The 14,022-nt window shown below is 37.5% G+C and overlaps 1 protein-coding gene and 1 non-coding gene across 4 annotated transcripts in view; one reads left to right on the top strand and one right to left on the bottom strand.

Annotated features, from left to right (window-relative positions):
• The window catches only part of TARS3 (threonyl-tRNA synthetase 3), a 100,133-nt gene that overhangs the window by 58,586 nt on the left and 27,525 nt on the right, over positions 1-14,022 (top strand). For all 3 annotated transcript variants that reach the window (XM_031935816.1, XM_026455456.1, XM_031935815.1), the window contains one exon: positions 1,569-1,731. In XM_031935816.1, coding sequence (XP_031791676.1) covers positions 1,569-1,731 — 163 coding nt within the window. The remainder of the gene's footprint in view (positions 1-1,568; positions 1,732-14,022) is intronic.
• Positions 2,208-2,307, bottom strand: LOC111527364. The gene has a single exon (XR_002726640.1). It is a non-coding gene; the product is annotated as a small nucleolar RNA U13 (small nucleolar RNA).

The following is a 14,022-nucleotide window of genomic DNA, read 5'->3' on the forward strand; positions in this document are numbered from 1 at the left end:
AATGAAAGAATCCCTTTAATCTGAAGAGTGGTGATAACTAATTTTTACTAAATTGTTTCATTCTAGAGAATGGATTTACTTTTGAAAATATATTTGATCTTTGGCAGGTATGGAATGTTAGCTGGTAACCATTGCATTTTTTGTGCTGATTAAAGGGTAATGTTATGTGTCAATTTTATAAGTTTTGTAATATTTGTCTTATAGTAGTGCACTTCAAATGTTCGTATTTGCAGAATATTTAGTTCTTTCATACTGTTTGGGTGGATTATAACAAGATCAATGAGGTCATAATCAATGGGTTTTTGGATTTCACTGATTCCAAGATACCATTTTTCTTCCGCATTTCAACATTTCTGAAGTTGAAATGCATCTTATAGTTGGTGGCATCTTAGCATTATGTCATAATTTAATTAATAGGTTATTTTCTTTCTTTGTAGCACATAAAATAAAGATATATTTTACAATCAATGCTGTCTTTGATTCTATGAAAGACTATCATAAAGTTGGTATGCAAATTCAACCTTGTAAGACAAACATATTTTACAACTGAAGTTGAATAGGCATAATTGTCCACAAAAAAAATCCCAATAATCATAGTTTTTGTATTATCAACATACATAGTTTCAAGTAAATTTACATAGAAGATAATTATTAAAACCGATAACTGAACACTGAAGAAGGCTCTTTGCCCTTTTAGTGAAGACGAGTAGAAATTTAACTTTATGATGATGTCATGTAAAAAATACATATAACTTTAATTTTAGGAATACTGGCATGTAAACATTCTGTACCTTCTCTTTCTAAGCAGAAGGTAGAAGCTACGCTAGTGTTTTGCATTGTAAAACACTTGCGTTAACAACCTCTTAACTCATTTTCTCAAAGGCATCCTTTAAAATTATAGCCTCACACTTTAGCTATAATGAAAGTAGAGAATTTAAGTTTGTCTTTTTACACCTCAGAATAAAGAAGCAAACCACTGTGGCTTAGAGGCAGTGGGATATGGAAGCCAGGAGTGCTTTCTGCAGGAGAGAAGTCTTTCATTCAACAGAGAACATAGCTGAGTGGTTTTTGTGCTTGGAGCTAGAAGTGCAGAGGTGATTAAGACACAAAGCATTCCCTCATGGAGCTCATAAGCAGAGTGGGCAGGGCCATGCATGTAGACAATCTGTTATAAAAAGACCAGTGCCATAATGATGGCATGTTTGAGGTGTTCCAGGAGCCTGAGGAGAAACTGCCTAATCCTGTCTAGGAAAATATCTAGGAGGGCTTTATTTAAGAAGTAGCCTTTGAAATGAATTAAACAGTAAATGGTGATTCACTGTGTGGATGAGGGAAGGGAACAGCATTTCTGGGAAGAGATAGTAGACAAGCTTCTTTCTCAGTGCTGCAGTGATGTAAATGCAAGGTTCGCTAATTTCTGGAAGAAATGTTTTCTTTAACTTGGTAATCTAAGAACTGGAATAAGGAGTTGATGAATTTTGAGACTTAATTGTAATTTCTTTCTATTTAGATAATTATTTAATCTTTCTGTGCTGTGTAAAAGCTGTGTATTACTGCATCTTTTCTAGTCTAATGTTTGCCCATCGTCCACGATCTTGGAGGGAAATGCCTATGAGATTTGCTGATTTTGGAGTTCTGCATAGAAATGAACTGTCAGGGACTCTCAGCGGCTTGACCAGAGTCAGGCGCTTCCAGCAGGATGATGCTCACATCTTTTGCACAGTGGAGCAGGTAAACAATAACACAGAGTGAAGCATGGTGGTCACAAATTCAGTGTGATGCCCTGAAAACATCTTGTATTCTTTCAGAGTTACTGAAACATAGATGTTTGGTCTAGTCTCTGAGATCTCATTCAGCTCTAACCTGCTGTGATTCTCTAAATTAGGTCAACAGGTTAATCATCTCTTGACATGAAATGTGTTACTTTTTCTTTGGCTTCCTTCCGTGATTTTATTAACCTAAATTCCATTAAGTGGAGTATTTTAAGGGATTTGGTGGAATTCTGGATGTTTTGTTTTTCAATATTGCCTAGAAGTTAAAATTTACTTTTTCAAGTTTTTGTGTTAATTCAAGTTAAAATTACCATGCAAAGGGTCACTATCAAACAATTTGACCTAATTGATGTTTATATAACAGCAGCAGAATTTTCATTCTTTGGTTTTCATGTTGGATGGTTAATGTGTCAGTGTTGTATCCAATGTGCTTCATGTTGGATGGGTAATATGCTAATGTTGTACCAAGGTGTGAGGGAGGCACATCTTACACATGTGTATACCCAATCATCACACTTATGAACTACAAAAGGATCAGAGTGTTTGTTTTTTGAAATTGCACATAGAATATTTACTAAGATAGACCATATTCTGGACCATAAAACAAGTCTCAATAAGTTGAAAGGGATTCAATTAAAACAAAATGTTTAATTAACCCAAATGTTTAACCCTAATCCTGACTGAACACAATAGAATTAAAAATAGATAACACAAAATCCCACAGGAAAATTAGATAATTTTATATAACAAATGAAATGAAGCACATCAAAATTTGTGGGATGCCATTTAAGTGGTATTTAGGGGGATGTTTACAGCAGTGAATACCTACATTAGAAAAGAAAAATCAATGACTTAGCTTTTACTTAAGATAGAAAAAGAAGAACAAATTACACCCAATGTAATGGAAGCAAAAGAAAGAAAATAAGAAGGAGAAGAGCAGAAATCATTGAAATAGAAAAAGAAAATGAAGAATATAAATAAAACAAAAGCTGGTTCTCTGAGAAGTCAGACTGATGAGGCGAAAAAGAGAAGGCACAAATAAAAATGTCAGGAATGAGACAGATGTCATCACTACAGATTCTGTAGCTATTAAAAAGATAAGGCAGTTTTATGAATAACTTTATGCTAATACATTTGACAGCTTAGATGAAATGGATAAATCCTTGAAGGACACAAACTATTAAGCTTTACTCAAGAAGTAGATCATCTGAATAGCCCTGTGTCTACTACAGAAATTTGATTGATAGTTAAAAACCTTCCTACACAGAAAATTCCAGGCCAAGATGGTTTTACTGGTGAATTCTACCAAACATTAAAGAAGGAATAAAACCAATCTGGAGATATTCTTCCAGAAAATTGAAGAGGAGGAAATCTTCACCACCTCATGAAGCTAATGAAGCTAATCTTGCACTGATAGAAAAATAAGACAAAGAAATTTTAAAAAAACTACTGAACATCTCAAAGAATTTAAACCACATTTTAGTCGTCAAATCTAGTAATTTTTTAAGAAGGACATGTTAATCAAATGGACTGAATCCCAGGAATGAAAAGTTAGTTTAACATTAGAAAATGAATCATTGTAATTCCCCACATTCACAAACTAAAAAAAAGAAAACAAAAAGACAAAAAACATGATCTTCTCAGTAGATGCAGAAAAAGTATTTGGCCAAATTCTACATCCATATCTGATAAAAACTCTCAAAACTAGAAATGGAAGGGATCTTTCTTAACCTGATAAAAGGCCTCTATGAAAAACCTACAGTTCTCATACTTATTAGTGAAAGTCTGAATGCTTTACTCTTAAAATCAGGAATTAGGTAAGGATTCTCTCATTACTTCTCTGATCATTGTACTGCAGGTACTTTCTGATGCAGTAAGTTAAGAAACAGAAATAAAAAACACCTAGATTGGAAAGAATTAAAACTCTTGTAAATAACATAATCATCTATGTAGAGATTAGATGGAATCTACAAAAAGCTATTAGAAGTAAGGTGAATTTAGAAAAATTGTAGTATGGAATATCAATATATAAAAATCAGTTGTATATGCATTTCACAACAATAAACCCTTAGAAATTGCAAATAAGAAACAATTTATAATAGCATCACAAAACATGATGATACTTTGGGACAAAACTGACAAATATGTTGCTGTGGGCTGACTTGTGACTCCCAAATTTATATGTTGAAGTCCTAACCCCCAATGTGATGGTGTTTGGAAATGGGCCTTTTGGGAAGTAATTAGGTATAGAAGAGATCATGAGGATAGAGCCCTCATGATAGGATTAATGCCCTTTTAAGGAGATACCAGAGGCTTCCTTTTTGTCTCTGCCATGTGAGGACACAGTGAGAAGTCAGCCATTAGCAAACTGGGAATAAAGCCCTCACCAAGGAACTGAATCAGCTGGCACATTGATCTTGGATCTCCCAGCCTGCAGAACTGTGAAGAATGAATTCTTCTTATTTAAGCCACACAGCCTATGGTTTTTCATTCTGGCAGCCCAAGCTGGTAATACATACGTACACAACCTATACAGTGAAAACTTTAAGACATTGCTGAGATAAATTTAAAGAAGGCCTAAATACTGGCCTCATAAAATGAGTTAGGGAAGATTCCCTCTTTTTCTGTTGATTGGAATACTTTCAGAAGGAATGATACCAGCTCCTCCTTTTACCTCTGGTAGAATTCGGTTGTGAATCCGTCTGGTCCTGGACTTTTTTGGTTGGTAGGATATTAATTATTGCTTCAATTTCAGAGCCTGTTACTGGTCTATTCAGGATTCAATTTTTTCCTGGTTTAGTGTTGGGAGGGTGTATGTGTCCATGAATTTATCTATTTCTTCTAGCTTTTGTAGTTTATTTGTGAAGAGATATTTATAGTATTCTCTGATGGTAGTTTGTATTTCTGTGGGATCAGTGGTGATATCCCTTTTATCATTTTTTTATTGCGTCTATTTGATTCTTCTCTTTTCTTCTTTATTAGTTTTGCTAGAGGTCTATCAATTTTGTTGATCTTTTCAAAAAACCAGCTCCTGGATTCATTGATTTCTTGAAGGGTTTTTTGTGTCTCTATCTCCTTCAGTTCTGCTGTGATCTTAGTTATTTCTTGCCTTCTGCTAGCTTTTGAATGTGTTTGCTCTTGCTTCTCTAGTTCTTTTAATTGTGATGTTAGGGTGTCAATTTTAGATCTTTCCCGCTTTCTCTTATGGGCATTTAGTGCTATATATTTCCCTCTACACACTGCTTTAAATGTGTCCCAGAGATTCTGGTATGTTGTATCTTTGTTCTCATTGGTTTCAAAGAATATCTTTATTTCTGCCTTCATTTTGTTATGTACCCAGTAGTCATTCAGGAGCAGGTTGTTCAGTTTCCATGTAGTTGAGCGGTTTTGAGTGAGTTTCTTAGTCCTGAGTTCTAGTTTGATTGCCCTGTGGTCTGAGAGACAGTTTGTTATAATTTCTGTTCTTTTACATTTGCTGAGGAGTGCTTTACTTCCAACTATGTGGTCAATTTTGGAATAAGTGCAATGTGGTGCTGAGAAGAATGTATATTCTGTTGATTTAGGGTGGAGAGTTTTATAGATGTCTAGTAGGTCCACTTGGTGCAGAACTGACTTCAATTCCTGGATATCCTTTTTAACTTTCTGTCTTATTGATCTGTCTAATGTTGACAGTGGGGTGTTAAAGTCTCCCATTATTATTGTGTGGAAGTCTAAGTCTCTTTGTAGGTCTCTAAGAACTTGCTTTATGAATCTGGGTGCTCCCGTGTTGGGTGCATATATATTTAGGATAGTTAGCTCTTCTTGTTGAATTGATCGCTTTACCATTATGTAATGGCCTTCAAAGCCTGGGAGAGACACAACAAAAGAAGAGAATTTTAGACCAATATCCCTGATGAACATCGATGCAAAAATTCTCAATAAAATACTGGCAAACCAAATCCAGCAGCACATCAAAAAGCTTATCCACTATGATCAAGTGGGCTTCATCCCTGGGATGCAAGGCTGGTTCAATATCTGCAAATCAATAAACGTAATCCAGCATATAAACAGAACCAAAGACAAAAACCACATGATTATCTCAATAGATGCAGAAAAGACCTTTGACAAAATTCAACACCCCTTCATGCTAAAACCTCTCAATAAATTCAGTATTGATGGGACATATCTCAAAATAATAAGAGCTATTTATGACAAACTCACAGCCATTATCATACTGAATGGGCAAAAACTGGAAGCATTCCCTTTGAAAACTGGCACAAGACAGGGATGCCCTCTCTCACCACTCCTACTCAACATAGTGTTGGAAGTTCTGGCCAGGGCAATCAGGCAAGAGAAAGAAATAAAGGGTATTCAATTAAGAAAAGAGGAAGTCAAATTGTCCCTGTTTGCAGATGCCATGAATATATATCTAGAAAACACCATCGTCTCAGCCCAAAATCTCCTTAAGCTGATAAGGAAGTTCAGCAAAGTATCAGGATACAAAATCAATCTGCAAAAATCACAAGCATTCTTATACACCAATAACAGACAAACAGAGAGCCAAATCATGAGTGAACTCCCATTCACAATTGCTTCAAAGAGAATAAAATGCCTAGGAATCCAACTTACAAGGGATGTGAAGGACCTTTTCAAGGAGGACTGCAAACCACTGCCCAACAAAATAAAAGAGGACACAAACAAATGGAATAGCATTCCATGCTCATGGATAGGAAGAATCAATATTGTGAAAATGGCCATACTGCCCAAGGTAATTTATAGATTCAATGCCATCCCCATCAAGATACCAATGACTTTCTTCACAGAATTGGAGAAAACTACTTTAAAGTTCTTATGGAACCAAAAAAGAGCCCACATTGCCAAGTAATCGTAAGCCAAAAGAACAAAGCTGGAGGCATCACACTACGTGACTTCAAACTATAATACAAGGCTACAGTAACCAAAACAGCATGGTATTGGTACCAAAACAGAGATCTAGACCACCGGAACAGAACAGAGCCCTCAGAAATAATACCACACATCTACAACCTTCTGATCTTTGACAAACCTGACAAAAATAAGAAATGGGGAAAGGATTCCCTATTTAATAAATGATGCTAGGAAAACTGGCTAGCCATATGTAGAAAGCTGAAACTGGATCCCTTCCTTACACCTTATATAAAAATTAATTCAAGATGGATTAAAGACTTAAATGATAGACCTAAAACCATAAAAACCCTAGAAGAAAACCTAGGCAGTACCATTCAGGACATAGTCATGGGCAATGACTTCATGTCTAAAACACCAAAAGCAATGGCAATAAAAGCCAAAATTGACAAATGGGATCTAATTAAACTGAAGAGCTTCTGCACAGCAAAAGAAACTACCATCAGAGTGAACAGGCAACCTACAGAATGGGAAAAAATTTTTGCAGTCTTCTCATCTGACAAAGGGCTAATATCCAGAATCTACAAAGAACTCAAACAAATTTACAAGAAAAAAACAACCCCCTGAAAAAGTGGGTGAAGGATATGAACAGACACTTCTCGAAAGAAGACATTTATGCAGCCAACAGACACATGAAAAAATGCTCATCATCACTGGCCATCAGAAATGAAAATCAAAACCACAATGAGATACCATCTCACACCAGTTAGAATGTTAGAATGGCGATCATTAAAAAGTCAGGAAACAACAGGTGCTGGAGAGGATATGGAGAAATAGGAACACTTTTACACTGTGGGTGGGACTGTAAACTAGTTCAACCATTGTGGAAGACAGTGTGGCGATTCCTCAAGGATCTAGAACTAGAAATACCATTTGACCCAGCCATCCCATTACTGGGTATATACCCAAAGGATTATAAATCATGCTGCTATAAAGACACATGCACACGTTTGTTTAATGTGGCACTATTCATGATAGCAAAGACTTGGAACCAACCCAAATGTCCATCAGTGACAGACTGGATTAAGAAAATGTGGCACATATATACCATGGAATACTATGCAGCCATAAAAAAGGATGAGTTCATGTCCTTTGCAGGGACATGGATGCAGCTGGAAACCATCATTCTCAGCAAACTGTTGCAAGGACAAATAACCAAACACCGCATGTTGTCACTCATAGGTGGGAATTGAACAATGAGAACACTTGGACACAGGAAAGGGAACATCACACACCGGGGCCTGTTGTGGGGTGGGAGAAGGAGGGAGGGACAGCTTTAGGAAATATACCTAATGTAAATAACAAGTTAATGGGTGCAGCACACCAGCATGGCACATGTATACATATGTAACAAACCTGCACATTGTGCACATGTACCCTAGAAATTAAAGTATAATAAAAAAAAATAAAGAAGGCCTAAGTAAATGAAATATACCTTGTTCATGGGTTGGAAGACTAAATATTATTAAAATATCAATTATCCCCAAATTAATCCATAAAGTCAGTACAATCCCAGTCAATACCCAAGCAGACTTTTTTTTTCCCTGTAAGAGTTGGCATGCTGATTCTAAAATTCATATAGAAATCACAAGAACCTAGAATAGCCAAAAGAACTTTGAAAAATAAAAACAAATTTGGAAGGCTCACTATGCTTGATTTCAAGAATTATTAGAAACTACAGTAATCATGCTAGTCTAGATAGACAAATAAATCAGCAAAACAGAGTCTAGAAATAGACACAAATATATGGACAACTGATTTTTAATTAAGATTCAAAGGCAATAAAATGGAGGCAAGATAATATTTTCAGCAAATGATGCTGGAATGATTGTGTATGCATATGCAAAACATGAGGTATGAGGATTCATACCTCATACCATATGAAAAAATTAAGATGAATCAGTCCTAAATGTAAAACCTAAAAATACAAAACAAAAGTTCTAGAATAAAAATTGGGGAAAATCTTTGCGATTAGGTGAAGGTAATGATTTCTCAGATATGACACCAAAGGGCAATCCATAAAAGAAAAAAGTTGATAAATTGGATTCCCCAAAATGAAACTTCTGCTCTTCAAAAGATACTGATCAGACACAGGAAAGACAGGTCACAGACTGGGAGAAAATATTTGTGAGGCATATATCAAATAAAGGACTTAAATCCAGAATACTTAATGAATATTCAAACCTCAATAAGAAAACAGACAACCCAGTTAAACAATGAGCAACAAAGACCTGCTTTGGGGCAGATGAAGTAGGTGCTTTCCCTATCCTTCCCTCCAAGTACAAGTAAAAACCTTGGATAGTATATATAAAACAAACACGAGACTCTGAAATGTGGTGAGAACAAAGGCACACTGGCTATGGACATCAGGACCTAAGAAACAACATGATAGTGAGTTCCTTAGGTGTTTTTGTTTTGTTTTGTTTTTTGCCACATATGTTCCAGACGTGGCAACCAACAAATGCCAACAGGCATAGATGAAATAGGCCAACAGAAGTCTGCTTGCTGTAGCCAAAGGACTGGGAAAAGGGCAGACTAGAAAGATAGAAAAGTTTTAGACAATATCTAAAACTTTTTTTTAGCCAGACACCACAGAAAAAAACTGTGGCCCTTTATATGCCAGCAAAGGCTGATTGAGGAGCTTATATTTTAACTCTCACCAGGCTCTAAATAAGTACCCCAACACCTGTTGGAATGGGTAAGAGAAGGCTTATTAGGAAGCTGGGACTTTTACTCCTGCGTTAACAGGATATCCCATCCCCCTCCCCCAACCCAGCAGTGTCAGTGAAGACTATGTAGGGGAGCTTGGACTTTCACCCTCCCCTGGAAGTAATGAGGTGCCTCTTCCACTCCTGCTTGAGTAGTATCAGAAGACATCTAGTGGAAAGATAAGACTTTTTCACTGCCCATTGGTCATGAGGCCATGCATTCTGTGTGCAGTAATGGCCATGGAGGGGGAGCTAGAACACCCATGCAACTCAGAAGTAATGAGGAACTCCTCTCCCCTTACTTCCTTTCCAAAAGCTTGGGCTGCTTTTCCCACCTGACAGTAACTGGCCAGTACTGTCTTCCCCCTGCTGGAAGAGCGTCAGTGGAAGTCAGCTGAAACAACATTTAAGGTCCAGAGGCTTATTATAAAACCCAAAATGTCCAGGTTTAAGAAATTGAAAATCACTCATCATGCTAAGAACAAGAAAAATCTCAACTTGAATTTAAAAAGACAATCTATGAACAGTAACACTGAGATAACAAAGATGTTATAATTGTCTGACAGAAATTTTAAAGCAACCACCATAAAAATGCAATTACTAACTAATGAGCAATTACTAACACACTTGAAACAAACAAAAATTACAAAGTCAGCAAATAAACAGAAAATCTCAGGAAAGAAATAGAAGATATAAAGAAGAACCAAATGGTAATTTTGAACTGAGAAATATAATATTCAGTGAATAGATTCATAAGCAGAATGGTAAAGACAGACTTGAAGACAAGAAATTACCCAATCTGAAAAACAGAGAGAAAACAGACTGAAAGAGAAAAGAACAGAGCCTGAGAACAGTGGGATATAACAAGATATCTGACATTCATATCATCATAATTTTGAAAGGAGAGGAGACTGAAGGTGGGAGTGAAAAAGTACTCAAAGAAATAATAGCTGACAACTTGCCAAATTTGGCAAAAGACATCTACAGATTCAAGAAACTGTTCAGGATAAATTCAAAGAAACCTACACCAAGATACATCATAGTAAACTGAAAACTAAAGATAAAGAAAAAGCTTACAAGCAATGAGAGAGAAATGATGCATTACCTTTAAAGAGAAAAACAATTTGATAGCAATTTCTCATTAAAAAACAAAAACAAAAAAAAATCCTGGAGGCCAGAAGGAAGTGGCACAATACTTTTCAAGTGCTGAAAAAAGAAAAAGGAATTTTCAACCCAGAAATCTATGTCTATAGAAAATACCCTTCAGGAATTGAGGGGAAAGCAAGACATTGGACCCACCAAAAGAATGGCTATAGGAAGTTTTCTAAACAGAAAGGAAATGATGAGGAGTTAGGGAACTTTAGGAAGAAAAAGATTGTGAAAATAAAAACAGGTAAATACAATATATTTTCCTTCTTTTGCGTTTTCTAAATTATGTTTGATCTTTGAAGTAAAAATCACATGCTCTTTCTGATGTTCTAAATGTATGTAGAAGAAATGTTTAAGAAAATTATACTGTAAATGGGGGAGGGCAAAGGGAATAAAAGTTTCTGTACTTCACCTGAGCTGGTAAAGTAACAATATCTAGACGGATAGTTATATCATACCTAGAAAAACCACTGAAAAACAAAGCTATAGGCAGAGAGATACACTAAGAGAACCTATAGATAAATTGGAATTGAATGCCAAAAAAATGTTAAAGTAATCCATAGGAAGACAGGAAAAAGAAAACAGAAATGAATAACAAGAGAGAACAAGAAGGAAACAAAAAGGCAGTGTAAAGCCTTAACATATTACATTAAGTGTAAATGGTCTAAATAAACCAATTAAAAGCGATTGACATAGTGGATTAAAAAATATGACCCAGGCTGGGCGAGTTGGCTCACGCCTGTAATCCCAGCACTTTGGGAGGCCAGGGCGGGCAGATCACGAGGTCAGGAGTTCAAGACCAGCCTAACCAACATGGTGAAACCCCATCTCTACTAAAAATACATAAATTAGCTGGGTGTGGTGGTGCACACCTGTAATCCCAGCTATTGAGCATGCTGAGGCAAGAGAATCACTTGAACTTGGGAGGCAGAGGTTGCAGTGAGCCGAGAGCATGCCACTGCACTCCAGCCTGGGTGACAGTGATATTCCATCTCAAAAAAAAAAAAAAAAATGACCCAACAATATGCTCCCTACAAGAAATACACTCCAACTAATAACACTAAAGTCAGATTGAAAGTAAAAGGATGGCAAAATATTATACAAATAATCAAAAGAAATCTAGGATGGCTATATTAATATCAGATAAAATAGACTTCAAGACAGAGATTACATAATGATAAAAGGGTCAATCCACTGCAGAGACATAGCAATCCTAAATGTGTGGGCATCATACAACAGAGCTGCAAAATATGTAAAGCAAAAACTGATAAATTGAAAGGAGAAATAGACAAATTCACAATTATATTTGGAAACTTCAACACCCCTCTCTCAAAAAAGAACAGAATAACTAGGCAGAAAATCAGCAATGATACAGAAGAGCTCCGCTATACAATCAACCTGACTTGTGTAGAGCACCCAACAACACATATTCTGTTCAAGTGCCCACAAAACATTTAAACTACGGTGGATTATATCCCGGGCCATCAAACAAACCTCAACAAGTTTAAAAGAATTGAAATTATACAAAGTGTTTTTTCCAACCCCATGGAATTAAAGTAGAAATCAATAGCAGGATGGTAACAGGAAATCTTTTTTTTTTTTTTTTTTTTTGAGATAGAGTTTTGCTGTTGTCACCCAAGCTGGAGTGCAATGGTGCAATCTTGCTTACTGCAATCTCCACCTCCCAGCTTCTGCCTCAGCCCCCTGAGAAGCTGGAATTACAGGTGTGCACCACCATGCCTGGCTAATTCGTGTGTGTGTGTGTGTGTGTGTGTGTGTGTGTATTTTTAGTAAAGGCGGGGTTTCACCATGTTGGCCAGGCTAGTCTCAAACTCCTGACCTCGGGTGATCCACCCGCCTTGGCCTCCCAAAGTTCTAGGATTACAGGAATGAGCCAACATACCCGGCTGATAACAGGAAATCTATAAGCCCTATTATCACTGTACCTAAACATATTATTACTTCCTGGTAATTTCATTCTTTCCTGAATTCCCTGCATCCTGCACAGTGCTTAGCATGTGGGAAGTTATTATATTGTTTATGTTATGTTTGTATTAGTCAGTGTTCGTCAAAGAAACAGAGACAGTAGAATATATAGATATATGAGGAGATTTATTACGGGAATTGGCTCACTTGATTTTGGAGGCTGAGAAGTCCCATGATATGCCAATTAAAAACTGGAGAAAGGCCAGGCATGGTAGCTCACGCGTGTAATCCCAGCACTTTGGGAGGCCGAGGCAGGTGGATCACCTGAGGTTGGGAGTTCGAGACCAGACTGACCAACATGGAAAAACCCTGTCTCTACTAAAAATACAAAATTAGCCAGGCGTGGTGGCACATGCCTGTAATCCCAGCTACTCGGGAGGCTGAGACAGGAGAATCGCTTGAACCCGGGAGGCAGAGGATGCGGTGAGCCGAGATGGCGCCATTGCACTCCAGCCTGGGCAACAAGAACGAAACTGCATCTCAAAAAAAAAAAAAAAAAAAAAAAAAGGCTGGAGAACTAGGAAAGCTGATGGGTATAACTCCCAGTTTGAGGCCAAAAGCCTCAGTGGGATGAGCAGAGGAGGGAGCTGGTGTAAGTTCCAGAGTCGGTGGGCCTGAGAACCAGGAGCTCCAATGTCTGAGAACAGGAGAAAATAAATGTCCCAACTCAAAAAGAGACAGAATTTGCCCTTCCTCTACCTTTGAGTTCTATTCTTGCCCTCAACAGATTGGATGAGGCCCACCCACATTGGGGAGGGTGGAAGTTGTTTACCCGTTCCACTGATTCAGATGCTCACCTCTTCGAGAAACAGCCTCACAGGCATTCCCAGAAATAAATGTTGTAAAGGTGGCCAGGTGTCTGGCATCTCTTAGCTCAGTCGAGTTGACACTTAAAAGCAGTCATCACAAGCCATTATCCTCAGCAAACTAACACAGGAACAGAAAACCAAACGCCCTATGTTCTCACTTATAAGTGGGAACTGAACAGTGAGAACAGATGGACACAGGGAGGGGAACAACACACACTGGGGCCTGTCGGAGGGAATCTGGGGGAGGAAGAGCATCAGGATAAATAGCTAATGCATTCTGGGCTTAAATACCTAGGTGATGGGTTGATAGGTGGAGCAAACCACCATGGCACACATATACCTATGTAATAAACTACACATCCTGCACATGTACCCAGGAACTTAAAAAAAAAAGAAAAAAAGACTAGGTATAGTGGCTCACGCCCATAATCCCAGCACTTTGGGAGGCTGAGGCAGGTGAGTCACTTGAGGCCAGGAGTTGAAGACCAGCCTGGCCAACATGGCGAAACCCCTTCTCTACTAAAAAAAAAAAAAAATACAAAAATTAGCCGAGTGTGGTGGTGAGCACCTGTAGTTCCAGCTACTCGGGAGACTGAGGCATAAGAATTGCTTAAACCCGAGAGGCAGGTTGCAGTGAGCTGGGATCACACCACTCCATTCCAGCCTGGGTGACAG

Source organism: Piliocolobus tephrosceles, chromosome 6 (assembly GCF_002776525.5).
Source record: "Piliocolobus tephrosceles isolate RC106 chromosome 6, ASM277652v3, whole genome shotgun sequence".
Classification (NCBI taxonomy): Eukaryota; Metazoa; Chordata; class Mammalia; order Primates; family Cercopithecidae; genus Piliocolobus; species Piliocolobus tephrosceles.